General features: G+C 35.6%; 1 protein-coding gene across 4 annotated transcripts in view; it reads right to left on the reverse strand.

Annotated features, from left to right (window-relative positions):
- HEATR5B (HEAT repeat containing 5B) overlaps window positions 1–17,918 on the reverse strand; it is an 80,419-nt gene continuing 62,501 nt past the window's right edge. For 2 of the 4 annotated variants that reach the window (XM_036027856.1, XM_028514504.2), the window contains exons 27-36: window positions 17,470–17,649; window positions 14,414–14,651; window positions 13,033–13,287; window positions 11,361–11,488; window positions 10,057–10,201; window positions 9,063–9,329; window positions 7,419–7,643; window positions 5,600–5,751; window positions 4,224–4,437; window positions 1–908 (exon numbers count right to left, since the gene is read on the reverse strand). In XM_036027856.1, coding sequence (XP_035883749.1) covers window positions 604–908; window positions 4,224–4,437; window positions 5,600–5,751; window positions 7,419–7,643; window positions 9,063–9,329; window positions 10,057–10,201; window positions 11,361–11,488; window positions 13,033–13,287; window positions 14,414–14,651; window positions 17,470–17,649 — 2,109 coding nt within the window. In that variant the 3' untranslated portion in view covers window positions 1–603. The remainder of the gene's footprint in view (window positions 909–4,223; window positions 4,438–5,599; window positions 5,752–7,418; window positions 7,644–9,062; window positions 9,330–10,056; window positions 10,202–11,360; window positions 11,489–13,032; window positions 13,288–14,413; window positions 14,652–17,469; window positions 17,650–17,918) is intronic. The other 2 variants (XM_036027857.1, XM_036027858.1) reach the window with 2 other exon arrangements.

The raw sequence follows: 17,918 nt of genomic DNA on the forward strand, positions 1-17,918 counted from the left end.
TTCCACATCTGAAATATTTTAATGGATCTTAAATGAAAGTTTTAATTTCGTTAACAACTAAAAAATACACAAGCATAATTTAGTAATCTAATATGGAAGTAAAAAGAACTATTAGAAAGGTAAGGACATTTTGAGAAATGCTAAGAAAATGTGACTATTCATATTATATACACTACAAAACAGACATTTTACATTATTTTGCTCACTTCGAAATTTAAATTCTGCTGTTTTACAATTAAAGTTTTCATGACATGTGCTGAATCCTACCTATTTTTTCTGACAATATCAATAAGCAGCCCAACTACATGATACAATTATTTTTCACATTTAAATTTACAAGTCTGGCTCAGTATTTAAAAAATAAATTAATTAATAAAACAGAAACAGTATTAGGAGAAAAATGAAAGCACATTTACCACATTATAAAGAATAAATCACTCCTACAAAACAAGAAAGCAGTGTGAGCATTATTTCACCTAACCTACCTGGAAGCACGTAATACCAATATACAAATAAAGTAAAACCTACAGTCTGGAATGATTCAGTGGCTATCACAATTAGCTTCTAGTTGACAATATAAATAAAAATGAATGGAACAGCAAATTAAAAAAAACTTGTTTTTAGCTTAATTGTTGGTGCAGAAGGCATAGTAGGGGCTGGCTGCCTGGTAGCGGCTTTAGCTTTGCTGGCTTGGCTTGCTCGAACAGCGGTTTCCAGACGTGTTTTCAGCTCGGGAGCTGCTCCCATTACTGTCTTGAAAGCATGTGGATACAGAGGTCCAATATGCATTAAATTCTGGAGTGCAAACTCATGAAGATCTTTGGAGGCTGTGTTTGCTGAGGCAAAAGAATTTTCATCCAGCAGGTAAGAGATCAAAGTGGGAACTAGAAGAGCAAGTAACTGGACTCCTGCAAATAACAAGGTTAGTCCGATGATGCTCATGAATCTGAAAATGACAGTAAACTTTATTTTTAAAACTAGGTACAGTAGTCTGAATCATAATAAAATATAAGTAAACATGAATAATCTTCTTTAGACCTCAATGATAACTCATAATTATTATTAAATATATACCAAATGCCCAAGCTATGTTATTGTTAGGGTTGGAAATCAGGCTTGTTAAGAGTATATGATGTGTGTGTGTGTGTGTGTGTAAATTTTATTTTAAAAACAATGCTTATCCCTGGCTTGTATAGCTCAGTGGATTGAGCACCAGCCTGTGAACCAAAGGGTTGTCAGTTCCCAGTCAGGGCACATGCCTGGGTTGTGGGCCAGGTCCCCACTGGGGACATGTGAGAGGCAACCACACATTGATGTTTCCCTGACTTTCTCCCCTCTTCCCCTCTGTTTAGATATAAATAAATAAAATATTTTAAAAAATAAAAAACAATGCTTAAGAGATTAAAAAGAAATAAACCTTTTACAACTGCCATCTGGTAGAATGTATTTCGAAAGTAAGATTGTGGAATATTTAAGGGTAATTCAGAATAGGGAGGTTGGAGCAGGGAACAGGAACCTGAACAGCATCTATTTACTATGATTTAACTAAAACAAGATATTTCCTTCTCTTCAAAACAGACATACAGCTCTTTCCCATTTCATCATTCCCTTGCAATAAGTGAAGGGAAAAAATCTTTCAAAAATAAGGGATACATACACACTAGGATTAAAAACAAGAACCCATGCCTGGCTGACATAAACTCTAAGCCCTAAAAAAAGACTTACTGGAGACTTAATCCCCTTTACTAATCTCTTTGTCTTTCCATATTAATGATATCATCCTGGAATATTAATTTCATTAAAGCTGCTATTTTTCTTTTAAAAAATATGTAATCATTTGTATGTGTGTCTTATAATGAACACTGAGAATAATGCTTTCCCCAGCTTCAGTGAATGCTAATTGTGGTAGAACGGCAATGCGTGAAGTCAGAGCCGAGGCTGCAGGGGAGCAAGGGAGCAGGAAACGTCTGACACAGAATGTGGGGTACAGTGCTCACTGATGTCACCCAAGATAATCATCACTGGGGCCTTTCCAGAACCCCAGCCTCACTCTGGCCCGGAACTTCCTCTTTCCCTCCTGCATTTTTTTCTCCACAACATCTATTCATTTGTGCATCTCACCATTATACCTACACCTAAAATTAATATAGTTTTAGCCATTTTTACCTCTATGTAAAATTATGCAGAGATATGTCTACCCTATATATACATATAAATGTTATATCTATACATAAAAGCAATAAAACTTATCTAAGAGGGAGAAGGTGTTGGCTGTAGTTCCCCTTTAGAATGTAAGCTCTGTGAGACCTTTGTGTGTTTTATTGCACACTGACTCATCCATGTCTAGAACAGTACCTAGAAAATGGTAAGGTGTCCAATAAGTATTTGTTGAATGCGTGAATAAACATACATGCACCTTTTCTCTTGGAAACCATTCAGAAGTTTGTAATTAATTGAATTTTTTCCATGTTAAAATTTCAGAAGATGTCTACCTGACATATTAAAAGTCCCAAGTGAATCCTCCAATCAGCCAGATTTAGCTCATGTTCCCTCACAAAGAATCATAGTAATACTATATAAGACTTTTATAATGAAAATATAATAGTAAATTATCAAATAATATGCAATTATTTCAGTAAATGTTGTGCTTACTAAAGCAGAAGAGCTTTTCTTTTTTTTCTTTTTTTTTTTATTTTTTTAAATTTTATTTTAATAGTTGTTCAAGTACAGTTTTCTGTCCAGAAGAGCTTTTCAACAGTAGATTAAAGGTGAGCTTTTGGTTTTAACAGTTAAAATATAATTAATTGGAAAAAAATCTATTATAAATTATTTAAGAACCCATCAAGTATCTGAAAATGTGCCAAGCATTTTAGGAAATACATACTTCACCTCTACCTAAAGCTTTTATTACCTAGTTGAAGAGCATACGTATACAGCACATAGAACTAGAGAACTATGTGCTAAAAAACTCTAGGTAACATTGGAGATACAGAGTTCATCAAAAGACTCACGCCGTTGAGCAATACTTTAGGATTTTATAGTTTTAGTAATTATTTTAAAATAACAAGGCCATAACATAAGGCTGATTACAACCACCAAAGAAACTGTATGATGGAAAACATCGGAGTGGCTCAATAGCCCGGCAACATTTGAAGAACTGAGACCTGACATAGGTTTAGTAGATTCATCTAAAAAGGGAGAGAAAAAAACACCCGAAGAGAGTGAAGATACAACCAACATTGTATAGGGATTAAAATAAACAGAGTGAGAAAATTGGACTGGTCAGGTTTGTAGGTACATACACTGGGGAACAGAATAAAAAGCTCTGAAAACCAAGCAAAAATATTTGAACTTGATGAAGTAAAGCAAGAGGAAATTACTCAAAAGTCTTAAACAAGGGAGAAAAAAATTGTTTTAGATATATCTGATGGGAATTTCTGCTAGTAAACTATTTTATCTATTTACAAGAATAGAAAGCAGGTTTCTCTAGAATCCTAGAGAAGTTCCAAAAACAGGACAAGTTTGGAGTAATAGATTGAATAAAGATGATGGAGAAGAGCTAATAGTCAAGTCTAATTTATTACTTTCAGTTTGTAACCTTGATCACTTGGGGTAAGAAAAAATTCACAGCTTGTTTCTATAGTGGATACTGCAAAGTTAAAAATAAAAATTAATATTTGTAAATAATTTGTGAAAAAAGGTGAGTGATAAAATAAATTTAAAAGCTGAAAATTTATCCTTTTGGAATCATATTACTATATTTTATATAACTACTTGTTATAGTATTACTTAACACTATGTATGGTAAATATATATGTAAATAACTATGTATTGCAGTCTTAGTGAGATATATCGATAATACACATCAAGATTTTTTCATTTTTTTAATGGACTGCTTGACTCAGAATAGATTTTTGTACTATAGCAAGACTCTTAAGAGTTAGAGTAAGTTATTAGCATTTTTAAGAAACTCAATATCTTATACATTGATTCATTTTTTTATTTGATAGTATCCTCCTAATTAATGCTATCACATTCCATTAATATTTACCTTTTACCTTTAGTTTATCCTTAGTAAATATTTACATCTACCTTTGGTTTTTGCATAGCATTAGCTTCAGATTTAGTTTCATTGTTGCAATAGCCTGTGTCTAATATCAAATATGATTTATATAATATAGATCTTCATTTCAGACCAGTGGCTTTTATAAGAAAATACTTACTGTTCTGTTCTTCCCCAAGAGCAACCAATGTTTCAAGAACTTTGATTCCTTCTTGAACAGCTAAAAGCTCTGTGTTACTGGTTGGTCTATTTCTTTCAACAGCCTTTAACTTTTCCACCACTATTGGAGCTAATGAATGGATATAGGGAGTTGAAAGGGCACGGTTGGAATGTTGGAAGACTGAGAGGAGAAGCTGGTAACATTTGGCTTGAACCTATATAAAAAAAATCATTGTATTACTTAACATTTGTGATAGTTCTTATCTGCTGGACAATCGCATTGCATCTTAATACATACTGAAAAGATGTGATACTGCAGATGAAAACAGAAATGCAGGACCAGTCAATGCCACTTTCTACTTATAGAAATAGAGTAGAATAATGAGACTACTAATAAGCTAATGAAATAAAAATAACTGAAAGTAAATTAATCAAATAAATATTATTTATAGGTTAACTGCCCAAGCACCGTGCTTATATAATTTGTACATTTCTACAGTGTAGGAGAAGCTAAACACCAGACATTTTCATTTTCATTTTTTTTAATTCTTTTTTAAATACAATTGTCCCTCCCACTTTAGCCTCTCCCACATTGCTTAGGCACCTCAACTCCATTTGAATTCCCTGGAAATGACTGCTGATGCCAATTTAGGTTTTCCAGGCCTAGAAAGCAAGGTCTCCTTGGATCAATTTTAGATTAGAAAGACTCTATATTAATTAAAAAAAAAAAAACAGGAAGGAAGCAAGGGAAGAAAGGAAGGTCCATTAACATACAGGACAAACAGTGGAATGAAACTGCTTCAGCCTTTGGGAGAGGAGGGGTGCTGAACCTTGCCGGAACTAAATCCCCGGGGTGTTTTTCAAATACAGATCTCTGATACAGGAACACAGGAGTAAAGTCTAGGATCATGTAACTAAACTGAAATTTTTCAGATGTGTAGCAGGTTTGAGAAACATTACTTTAGATTTCGACATTGTAAAACAATAAAACTTTTTTTCTGAAAAAAAAAAAAAAAACCTACTTTCCAATTGGTTCATTAAAACAGGTAATAAAATAAATTTATCTTTTAATGCCCTTGGTGTCATTAAGTAAACAGTGAAAAATACAATCATAGATTCACATAAAATCTCTATCGACATAAGCCAAAGTTAACCAAATATTTTTTTTAGGTGTTGGAGAATTTTTGCACATGTAAATTAACATACACATAAGTCCCTCCTAGTGTCTAAACCTTCTGACCTTTTTGAGTTTTTCCATTTTAAAAGGTAAAGAGTAAATATTAGGGTTTCATTTGCTACATCACACATTTTAACAAATCAATCTGAAATGTTCCTGATAAAGCAGAATATTTACCTCTACGTTTAAGTACAACTTACCCAAGGGTCACATGAATTTAATGCATTTTTAAATCTGTTCATGCAGCCGTTCTGTAACGACTGGACTCCTATTATCTCACTACCAGCAGACCACAGGAACAGTGCGATTGCTGTCAGCATGCTTACTTCATCAGGCACAGGCACGGAATCTTCTGAAACAGATGAACAAGGAAATACTGAAATCTATGAAAAATGAAAGCAGTGTGCTGTTTCTCAAGTGCTTTGGAATTTCAATCTTGAACAATAACCCTCTCTCTCCCCAGCAACATTTATAGCAGTGTGTGTCTCAATGTAACACAGCCCATAAACAACTTCATGAATAGAGCTCATCTGCTACTGAGGAAAGAGGAGATACTTTATTAGAAGTTCTATATTCAAGTCTTTTTCCTTGTTTTTCTGGATGGTACAATATTAATTGAAAAAAGTCAGGCATAAATCCTAATAATAACTCTAATATGAGAAACTTAGATATGAAAGATAAAAAAGATAATACGGAAATATAAAATTACAAGTCATTTAACTTTTTTTGAGTTTAGATTAACCAAACATTTCCAAATACTCTCCTTCCAACAAAGTTAAATGATTTTGGTAAGATATTCTAAGTAATTTGCCCTGGCTGGCATAGCTTAGTGGATTGAGCACGGGCTGCGAGCCCAAGTGTCGCAGGTTTGATTCCCAGTCAGGGCACATGCCTGGGTTGCAGGCCATGACCCCCCAGCAACCGCACATTGATGTTTCTCTCTCTCTCTCTCTCCCTCCCTTCCCTCTCTAAAAATAAATAAATAAAATATTACAAAAAAAAAGATATTCTAAGTAATTTAAAAATCCAGGAAAGACTTTTCTTAGTGGTATCACATTCGTATTTAATGAATGTGAAATTCTATTAAATTCTATACAACCATAAGTAAAAAAAATCTTGCACAATTTCCTGAACATAGTAATCTCATAATTTTAAAAGAATTTCTTTTAAACATAGTAATCTCATAATTTTAAAAGAATTTCTTGCTATTTCAATCATTTATTCAGAAATAATAAACCTAATGAAATAGAGTATATAATTAGAAATAAAGAAAATATGTACATTTATTCTAAAGAACAATACTAGCAAACATAAAATAAGAGACAAACTATTTTATAATTATCATTTTTTCCACAGCTGAACCTACCAACATTCTATATATGTGAATTTGGGTTATTTTGGCAGCTGCAAATACCCAATGATAATCAAGTCCTTTATCAAAATTACATATACATTTGATATACACCAGCATGTTCCTCTTATAATGAGGGTACAATACAATAGTCCATTAACATAATATAAAGAATAAAAGTGATATAAAATTCAAAGGATTCAACCAATCTACAATAACCTTAGCCATACATGTTAAAAACTTGTGAACTCCACAGTAGCAACATTCTTCTAGGTAAAATGAGAATAATCTCTTATTCAGAGTTGGGGCCATTGCAAGCAATTTTTTTTTGTCAGAAAATTAACATTTTATTCTTAAATAGTGACTTCAGTAACAGGGATAATACAACATGAGCCCACTGTATCTTAGAGCCAGAAAGTGAAGAAGTACTCAGGAAATAATGGGGTTGTACCAAACCTCCCAACATGCATCTAAGTTTTAAGACAAGGGCATTTAGAGTCCACATCCAGAAAGGGCACTAAAGTTCACATCTGAAAGACGTGACCAAAACACCTCTCTGAGTTGATTCAGTGTTATGTGGCAATTCTCCTCACAAGCTCATTTAACTAATTAGTTACTAGAGAAGAGATAGCCTATGGATTAAAAACTTTCAACTCTGACTAGGTTACCTGGTTGTGAATATTCCAGGATGCATGCAAGGGTGCTACGAATGAGAGCTGTCCACTGTTTTTGAGTGTCCTCCGTTCTGGCCAATGACAGCGTCACAATATTTTTAATCCCTTGAAGAGCTGCACTAACTGGTGGAGGAACCTGATTATCTGCAGACTTTATTGCTGTGTCTTTCAATATCCTTGCAATTAAAAACAGAATGGTGGGCAGAATTGTCATACATCCTGAAATCAAAACAAAGTGGGTTACTCATAAGTACTTTAGTTCCCATATTTCAGTTGTTTCAATTTTTCATATGTTTTACAATTGATTGTGGTTTAATATTTCTTTTCCTTTTTTATACAAAATTTATTGCATTACTCTTACTACAGTTCAATGTTTGAAAAAGAAAATAAGTGGCAATTTATTTCAAAGAAAACAGTATTTTCTTTTTTTTCAGACTAGCCTTGTTTTTATTATTTCCAGTACTTTATCTATTTAGTATTTCATGCCCTTCATAATGAAATTAAGAAAGGAAGATGAAAATCACTACCATATCCACACCTTGAAAAATATCTGAGTAACTTGGTGAATCTTATAGCAGCTCTAAGATGTGTAATCAATCTTCAGTGTATAAAAGTCAGCATAAGCAAGCCAGGTAATGATATACAGAGTATGTGGGTAAGCAAACAAGAAATGTCAGAATCTGCCCTGGCCAGGTGACTCAGTTGGTTGGAGCATCCTCCCATACAACAAAAGGTTGCATGTTTGATTCCCAGTCAGGGCACATACCTAGGTTGCAGGTTCAATGCCTGGTTGGGGCATGTATAGGAAGCAACGAATCGTCGTTTGTCTCTCAGACCAATGTCTGTCTAGCTCTCTTGGTCTCTCTACAGCCCCCATCCCTCCCCCCCCCTCTCTCAAATCAATAAAAATATATCCTCAGGTGAGAATTAAAAAAGGAGAGAAAGAAATGACAGAATCCTAGATTTGTAGCTGAAAGAGCTTCAAGGTCATGGAATTCAACCTCCCACTTAATGACGGACTCCTTTCACAACTCTTCCTTTCTATGATTGTATTCTGCCTGCAAAGCCTATTATTTTCACATCTGTGGGTTTATGTTGAGCTGAAATTTACCTTTATGTCTCCCGATAATACCATTTCTACCTTCTAGATAAACAGAGGGACTTCTACTTCTCCATTCAGTAGTTCTTTAGTTAAGTGCAGACAGCTATTATCTCTTTTAGCTACAATTTCTTCAGTTACTCCTTAGAGTTGGCCGTCACTCTCCACTGACTTTCTTTAGTTTGTCAATGTTGCTCAAAGTGGCAACCAGATCAGACTCTAAAGGGTCTGATCTAAAGTAATTCCTAAAGTAATTCCACCTTGTGCTTGTCTACTAAAATTCAGTGTCTTCCCTCACGGTGTGGTTCTATCTTTTTGTTGAAGTTTGTCAGAAATACATCTGAAAAGAGTATCTTGGGTTTTGGCTCTTTAAAATCTTTGTAGGCTCCTAAATATAAATACACCCTTAAAAAAAAACCTCTCCTTTCACACTTGAGACTTAATGGGAAAATAAGTCATAATAGTGCTTAAAATCAAAAGCAAGCTCATCTTTGTCTACCACAATATAACGCACTTTCAAACAGTGACCAATACTGTACCAGCAGGCGAACACAGGGACGGTAAGTCAGAGAGTATGGTGACTGTGGCTGCCACCAGACGAGCACTTTCTTCCGACAGCCGGGTTTTAGTGGCTATGTGACTTGGGGAGTCTGACATCTTCGTACTGAGGTGCGGCATGTGCCGCACTAAAATGAACATCAACAGCTCCATAGTTGCAAACACAAGAGATTTTCCAGGAATAAGGCCACCACTGTCACCCCCTTCTCCTAACACGGGACAGGACTCTTTTTCAATGTCATCTTCATCTGGGGTAAAAGAAAATTTGGTGAAATTTCCAGTAAAATAATTATAATGACAACAAATTGTAGATAAAACAACATAATACATATATTTGAGAAATTCTTTCAAAAGAATTTATAACTAAATGTCTATTGATATACCATGTCTTTTTCAGAATAATTATCTGCCTTATTAGAATTCTGTTTTTTGACCTCTCTTTAACAGTAAAAGACAATGCATTTTTTACTTGAAAAAAAAATTCATTAGATATTTTTATTAAGAATGTATTTCATGCCCTGGCTGGTGTAGTTCAGTGGATTGAGCACAGGCCTGCAAACCAAAGGGTCGCCAGTTCAATTCCCAGTCATGGCAAACGCCTGGGTTGTGGGTCAGGTCCCCAGTAGGGGGCGTGCCAGAGGCAACCACACACTGATGTTTCTCTCCTCCTCTTTCTCCCTCCCTTTCCCTCTCTCTGAAAATAAATAAATAAAATCTTTAAAAAAAAAGAATGTATTTCATAACAGAAGTAACACATATATTAAGTGCAACCTTATGAAGTTGACACTTTGAAGGTAAAAAGTAGTTGACTATCAGCAATTTAACTTGGTTCTTTTTAATGAAAACAAAGTTGATTGCAAATCTCAATGTATGATTAATTTTTTATTAAAAAAAAAATCTCCCTGACGTTAGTATTTTGAAAATGAGAGTACGAATAAGATCTATGTCAAAGTTAGTGTAATTTCTAGTGCTTACTTAGAGTGTTTCTTTTTTCTTGCAGATAATCCTGAGCAGCTCTCACTATCTGCTGTACGACCCCAGTGACCAGCAGCTGAACGGATGGGGGATTCCAGGTCAACAGGAGGCGGTGCAAGACACTCAGCAACTCAACACCAATCTGCTGTTATGAGTTAATACAGATACATTTAATTAATTTTCATTTCAAAGGATAAATTTATATTATTAAAATCAGCCCTGGCTGGCGTAGCTCAGTGGATTGAGCGCGGGCTGGGAACCAAAGTGTCCCAGGTTCGATTCCCAGCTAGGGTACATTCCTGGGTTGCAGGCCAGAACCCCCAGCAACCACACATTGATGTCACTCTCTCTCTCTCTCTCTCTCCCCCCTCCCTTCCCTCCCTAAAAATAAATAAATAAAATCTTAAAAAAAAAACAAAAAACTAAGAAAACATGCATATAAAAATAAATAAATCTGGTAGCTAAAATTAGCACATCGGACTATGCAACAGATAAAAACATTATCACAGTTTTGAGAAATGGTCACATTGTATCTCAACATATTTTCAGTCAACAAATTATTTTGTTATGTATATAATTAAATAAGTTTTATATTAAAAATGATCACTCTCCTATTTCTTAACTCTATTTGAACTAAGCAGTATTGTGAGAGTCCAGTGACATCCAAGCTTCTGACTTTCAACCTAACTGAGCACCCAAGAGGTGTCTACAGAGATTCTAGGCACTGCTAGTAGTCCCTCCCCATTCACCTCAGCAACTATTTCAAATCTATCACTACTCACTTTAAGCCTTTACTCACTATCTTCCACATCAAATCCATCCTAAACATAGATCAAGTCCTCTAAATAGTCCATACAGAAATGAGGAAAAGTCCATCATTAGACCATTGAGATGAGTACTTGAACCAGTGGAAAACAACAACAACAACAACAACAACAACAAAAAACGATAAAAACCCTGCATTAAGTGAGAGAGAAAACTTCCTCAAACATTTAAAAGTAGCATCAATTCTTTAATGGCCTTATAAATTATTTTAGCCCTTTATCAGTAGAATCACAAACTGGGACTGAGGTCCTCCCTTAAGTTTTTAGTTTTACTTGTCTGCTGATGAATAAATCAAAGAAGGCATAGTGATGGTCACCAGCGTAGTTGTGCCTGGACATCCCAAATTCAGTATGGGGTCTTAAATAAAGCCAAAATCCTGAGTAATCACTATAAAAGATTTCATATGTGAGAAAATTATCTTAAGATAAATGTCATGAAAACAAAGCATAGGATTATCTATCTATAGGAACAGACTGTACCTGGTCTTCTGCGATATGGATCCGGGCGTAAGGAGAATCTAGTAAGGTATGCAAGGCCTGCAGGCACGCTGCAACGTGCTCAACAGGCTCCTCGGGTCTAGGGGAGCAAAGGAACTGTATGCTCACACCTGCGGTGTACAAAATAAAACCACAGGTTTGTCGATATAAAAACACAATTACTTTCATACCAAATTTTTCTCTATTCATATTTACTTTTTTAACAAATTACTTTAACATATATTTATTAATGCCTTAAAGTAGAGTTCAAAATAGTTTCCAAAATAAGCAGCTAAACTTAACATAGATTATAGCTTTGTGATTATGTTACTAATCAAATTGGAGGTGGGGAGGTAGTTCTAAGATCTACCTAAGAAGATACTCATTCTATCTATCTATCTATCTATCTATCTATCTATCTATCTATCTATTCTATCTAAGAAGATATTCAATTCTTTTTATTTCTATGACATTTAAACATAATACATTAAGAATACATTTATGAAAACTATAAATTTACATTTCATTAAATGGTTGCCAAAGTATTTTCATGCCTGCAAAGTTTTTTAAATGGCAAGGCACAATGAATATCATGGGTTACAATTGCTCTTAATATGCATAACGGGAAGGTCACTGTTTTGTATAAAACATACAAAATATTTTTTATATTTTCATTTATGAAATCTACTGACAAACTCTATAATTTTGCATTAACAATATGTTCCTTTTCCCTCCCAAAAAATATAGGATGACTAAGAGCTTCATTATGATGTATAACATCGATAAAGCCATTATAGATTACGATTTATTCCAATTTACTTCAACTTTGCTGTTTATTATTTCCTCATGGAACAATCCGTTAAGTGCCAAGCCAAAAACAAAACAAAAAAATGTTGTTAAAAAAAGAAGTTTATTTTGTTTCTTGAAAGAATGTTGCTCTGTGAATAAATGTGATAGCCATAATTTTTACAGCAGTTTTTAACAATTAAGTTTTTAGATTAAAAATTCAGCTAACAACTTAGAAAATGTGCTTAAAATCCTCCTTTCCTTCTCAGACTTGTGCTATGTAAAACTTTCCATAGCATTAAAAAGAAAGACATGAAGGAGGTCAGATCATCCCACATCAAAATACGCCTCTTTGGTATACTGATTATTTTGAGCTGAAGGTACTGGACAAATAGCAGGTATAGGTAGGAAGGGCTTTCTGACTCTTCTACTCAAAGCAGGTCATAAAATTTTTCATGATAAAAGTGCCCTCCCTGTATCAGCAAAAGAACATTCTTATCACGAGAGACTGGGAGTCCATGTCAAAACAGACCTGTAAAACCAACCTCCTAAAATAACCCTTATGTTCCATCAGTTTCTCCCACATACTTCCTAGTCGCTGTCCCACAGTTTGCTGCCCCTGGCCCAAACCCCCGTGTCGTTGTGTAACATAGTAGATAAGATTTGGGGTATAATGGCTACTGCAGGTCTTCATTTTCCTTCTAAAGACTCCTGTGTACATGTAGAAATATTAAATTACTTTGTATGCTTTTCTCCTGTTAATCTGTATTATGTGGGTTTAATTCCTGGTTCAGTCACAGAACCTAAGAGGGTAGAAGGAAGTTTCCCCTAGCGATACGATTTTTCAGAAGTTATACATGTCGAAAATACATTAATATGGCTCACCTACCTAAAATCAGGTGCATTCTGTCTTTGTTAATTTCTGGTAAAGACTTAGCACTAGGCATTGCTCCTGATGCTTGGTTTAAATTGACAGTTGCAGAACGTTTTTGTAAACCAGATACGGCTGCTGCTTCTGCTGACTCTGAACATGTAAATCCTGTGCTGTTTAACCACAGTGCCACTGCATGGAGAATTGGGGCCCAGGAATTCCGGTAGTGAAGTCTGGCTGTATCAATAGTCTCAGGAGTGTAAAATGCTCCACCTATAAAACAATCATATCAATCAAAAATATTACTTTTATTCTAAGTGTTCACTCACTCACATACGACTAACTTAAAAAAACTCATTACATACTGTCTTAGTCCATTTGGGCTGCTGTGACAACATACCACAAATTGGATGGCATATACACAACAGAAGTTTATTTCTCATAGTTCTGGAAGCTGGAAGTCTGAGACCAAGGTGCCAGCGTGGTCCACTGAGAGCCTTCTTAGGGATTTACCTTTCCACTGTGTTCTCACATGCTGGAAGGGGTTACGGAGCTAGGTAGGGGGGGTCTTTTTTGGGTGGGGCCTCTTTTAAGGGCACTACTCCTGTTGATGAGGGCTCCACTCTCCTGCCCAAAGTACCTCCCAAAGGCTCTATCTCCTACTACCATTATGACAGGGATTAGGTTTTAACAAGGACTCCCAAGGGGATAAAAACATTCAGACCATGGCACATATGAAAGAGAAGCCTGACCAAAGAGATTATCCTCCTTACAAAGCCACCAAAACTAACATCTTTCCTACAGCTGCTGAACCTGTCTCTTCCTTGCTGATGCTGGGGCATCCAGCCTTTCCTTTGCAACCGCCCAAGCCACTGAGCATCCTCTACCTCTCCCCACCCTCTGGCCACAGGCTTCATCTTCATTTTTGCTAGAGACTCAAAACACCCTTATCACCTTCTCTTTCTGTCACAGCCTGGGGGCTCTGCTGCTTCTTTTTGACTTTTCTTCTGCCATTTTTCCCTACCTCCTGTTTCCACTACCAAACTGAGGACTTCCTCACCTGTCCTTGCACACATACATTGGCAGCCAGCACAGCAATATACTTCATCATGCTTATGCATAATGACTTGTTATGCATAGTTACTTAGAATACCCTGGCTCATAGCTAGTACCATAACAGTGAGAACACTTTTGCTTTGGCTAACAAGTAAATTTGATACTATGTTTGAACTCACAAATTTAACATTGGAGAAACATGCTCTAAATGAGAGAATGCCAAGTTGAAGTCAACAGAAATTTAAGATGTTATTATTACTGTTGCTTTTAGCCTCCAGCAATTCCATTTTGTTTAATTATACCTGAAACTCCATAAAAGCAAAACTCTGAATGCAGTACTTACCATCTGGGGGAAGCTGACTCGCAAATTCAGCTGGTAAAGTCAAAAGTGCATAGTCTTTTAGTGCTGCTAACCACAGGCGGCTGAGTGTTGGCAGTTCAGGCTGTACAAGTGTTATTAAACTATCTGGCGGTAGTTCATCTATGGTGCCATAATCATCATCATCATCATCAGTATTTTTAATTGCTCCTTTTGGTTTAGACTCTGCTTCCTTTTTAATATTCATAGCAACCACATATACCTAGTAAGATATTCAGGAGGAGAAAAATGGCACAGTTTTTTAAAATGGCATAATATAAGTTGTTATGATCATGCAGTGAAGTCATCAAAAAGCAACTGAATATACTAAAGAATACACAACCTCATGATTTCCCGATAACCTCAGAGGAATAATGCTACCTGCCTTGGAAGCAACACTTTGCATTGATCTGACTTCTCACTAGTGTTCCACTCACAACATATCCCTTGAGTAGGATCCTCTGATTTTTTTCTGGCTTCTCCTGTTCTACTTTACAAAATCCCCTTTCACATGTGTTTTTCTTTTCTTTTTTCCCACAGGGTATAATTTCCTGTTTACTATTTCCACTTTCATAGACTTACTAGATACAATCCAGCATTCAAAGAAAAGGGCGGAGAAGTCAGAGACGGATTTCCATAAATACCCTTCTAACTCCCCTTCTTATATAGTCCTTATGTGATACTTAGCGACCTAGGTTTTACAACAGATGGCTGAGCCAAGAATATAATTTACTAGTAATATACATTATCTATATCCTTTATCTCCACTTTTTAAAACCAAAAAGATATAATAAAACTTTTAAAACTTTTTAAAACTTGCAACTTCCTGAAACATAATTTTAAAGATTCCTCTTTGTTGAAGTTACTTTTCATTTGTTTTCTTTGTTTTTATACCTTTTAGCTTTGGTAACTAGTACACACAAAGCTGAATCAATTAAAAAAGCAAAAAAATTGAGGGGGAGAAGAAAGAAAATTGCACTAGCTAAAATTCTTGAGAGAACTGGTTTCCCCTACACAGTGTTCTCGCTGTACCCAGTGATTAAGTCCATGGGCGTGCACCTACACTGCAAGCTTCGTGGAGGCATGGTCTTATCTCTATCCCGACAATAGTAGACAGCTATGGAGCAATCATTCTAAGTTCTAGACAATGGTTACAGGAAACAATGAATCTTCATTTTTGAGAAAAAGCATTCTTTAACACTGCAATGGCCTGTATTAGTTCCAATCAGTTTAGAAATTCTAACCATGAACATTTAGGAACAGAAAGTAATTAATTTTAGGAGTAAGAACTTTGGATTTCAAATTATAAATATATGACATTCATATTTTCTAGTAGCCTTAAGCTTGCTTCCCCTGCACCCATGTTTATTATCATGCGGACGCTGTAAAAACCTCTCACAGCACCACAGTATATTTGACCATTCAATCCTCAGATCCTTACTGGAGACTTATTCTTGCCTCACAGTTGCTGTTGTGCGAGGGCCTGAGGCAATGAGGACAAACAGTACGTGGTTTTAGCCTTCGTCTTCAATGAACTCACACACTGATATAATGACAGGGGAGTGAAGAACGTGCTGAAAGGAATGTTCTTTTAAACTTGTTTTGAATGATCTATCTTCCCCACTTTACAACACTCAGTGCCTAGACACAGTGTCTGGCACCCACCTAAAAACTACTAGATGTTTTGTGTAAAGAGTGAATGAATCTCAGGTATAGAACTGTGTGTGGATTTTATCTGTGTGTGTGTATGTGTGTGTGTGTGTGTGTGTGTATTTCCATTACCATTTATCCCCCTTCTACCCTCTTCCATCTCTACCCACACCCCGGCAATCTCCACACTGCTGTCCATGTCCAGAGTGCTTTTTCTTTTTTGCTCAATCCCTCTATCCCCCAAACAACCCCTGAGAGCTGTCAGTCTGCTCTTTATTTATGAGTCTGTCTCTATTTTGCTTGTTAGTTCAGTTTGTTCATTAAATTCCACATGAGTGAAATCATACGGTATTTGGTTTTCTCTGACTGGCTCCTTTTACTTAGTGTAATATCCTCAAGGTCTATCCACAATGCTGCAAAGGATAAAATTTTATTCCTTTTTACGGCCTGGTAGTATTCCATTGTATAAATGTCCCATAGTTGTTTTATCCACTCATCTACTGATAGACGCCTGAGCTGATTCCAAATCTTGACTGCTGTAAATAACATTGCAATAACATAGGGGTGCTTATATTCTTTCAAAATGGTGTTTCAGGTTTCTTTGGACATATTGTGGTTTTTATTTTCTTCATTTTACTTATGCTTCTAATTTTTGTATTTTTCTTGTATAATACCTAATAAGGAAAATAAACCAAAAAATTTGTTCCTATTCACTTAACACCATTTCTGACAAAGTCACATGTTCCCAGAGATAACCAGCTATTAAAAAACAAAACACAAAAGTCCCTAGCTCCCTACAGCCTTGGTATCAATGAGTGATGGCAAGTTTAATCAAACAAAAGACTCGGCCTAGATTATTTTCTATTACTTATATCTGTATGTTTTCCCTGCCTAATTTCCCCATAGTAAGTAAGGGGAGCCCTTCCTCAATATAGAAGTTTTCAAAAAAAACTCATAGAAAAATATAATTTTCAAAGACTTAATAAGAGGTTTTTTTTGAGATATAAAAGTTTATATATTTCAGTGAGAAAGAACAAATATATTTGGATCTAAAGCTGACTTTTTTTTTAACGATTTTATTCATTTATTTCAGAGACTTGGGAAAAGAGGAAGAGAAGCATTGATATGAGAGAGAAACATGGGTTGGCTGCTTCTCATACATGCCCTAGCTGGGGACCGAACCTGCCACCCAGGCATGTGCCCTGACTGGAAACCGAACTGGTAACTTTTTGCTTTGTGGTATGACACCCAACCAACAGAGTCACACCAGTCAGGGCTAAAGGTCAGTTTAAAAAACATGAAAATCAAATAAAAATTTTCAGACCTGCAGAAGTAGAGAAACATTTTCTCATGCATAGAGAAACAGTTCAAAAACAACAGACCATGGTTACCTCTGCCCACGCTTTGAGAACAGCCAGCTTTTCCATGGTTGCGGCACTCTCTCGGTACAGCTGGCTGGACGATCCTTTCCCAGCCTGAACTTTGTCCAGAGAAGAAACAAGCAGATTGTGTACTCGGCGAAGATCGTTGAGATCGCTGACAACTCCACTTCCGATCCATGTACTACATACCTAGCCAAAGAAAATGTTTTAAGGTTTTGTATTAAAAAATTAACATTTAACGTATAGGAAAATAGAGTAAATAAAATTATTTTCCTTGAGGGAAGAAACACAAATCAAAGCAAACAAAACAAAACAAAAAAACCCCCAAAGCTATGCTTTAATATTAGTTTTACTAACAAAACGACAAGCATGGAATTTATTATACTTAATGTAGAAAACAAAATAATATTTACTTATCATGTTTCCATTGTCTAACTGGAAGAAAGTTTTATCAGAAA

This window comes from Phyllostomus discolor, chromosome 6, assembly GCF_004126475.2.
Source record: "Phyllostomus discolor isolate MPI-MPIP mPhyDis1 chromosome 6, mPhyDis1.pri.v3, whole genome shotgun sequence".
In the NCBI taxonomy this organism is placed as follows: domain Eukaryota; kingdom Metazoa; phylum Chordata; class Mammalia; order Chiroptera; family Phyllostomidae; genus Phyllostomus; species Phyllostomus discolor.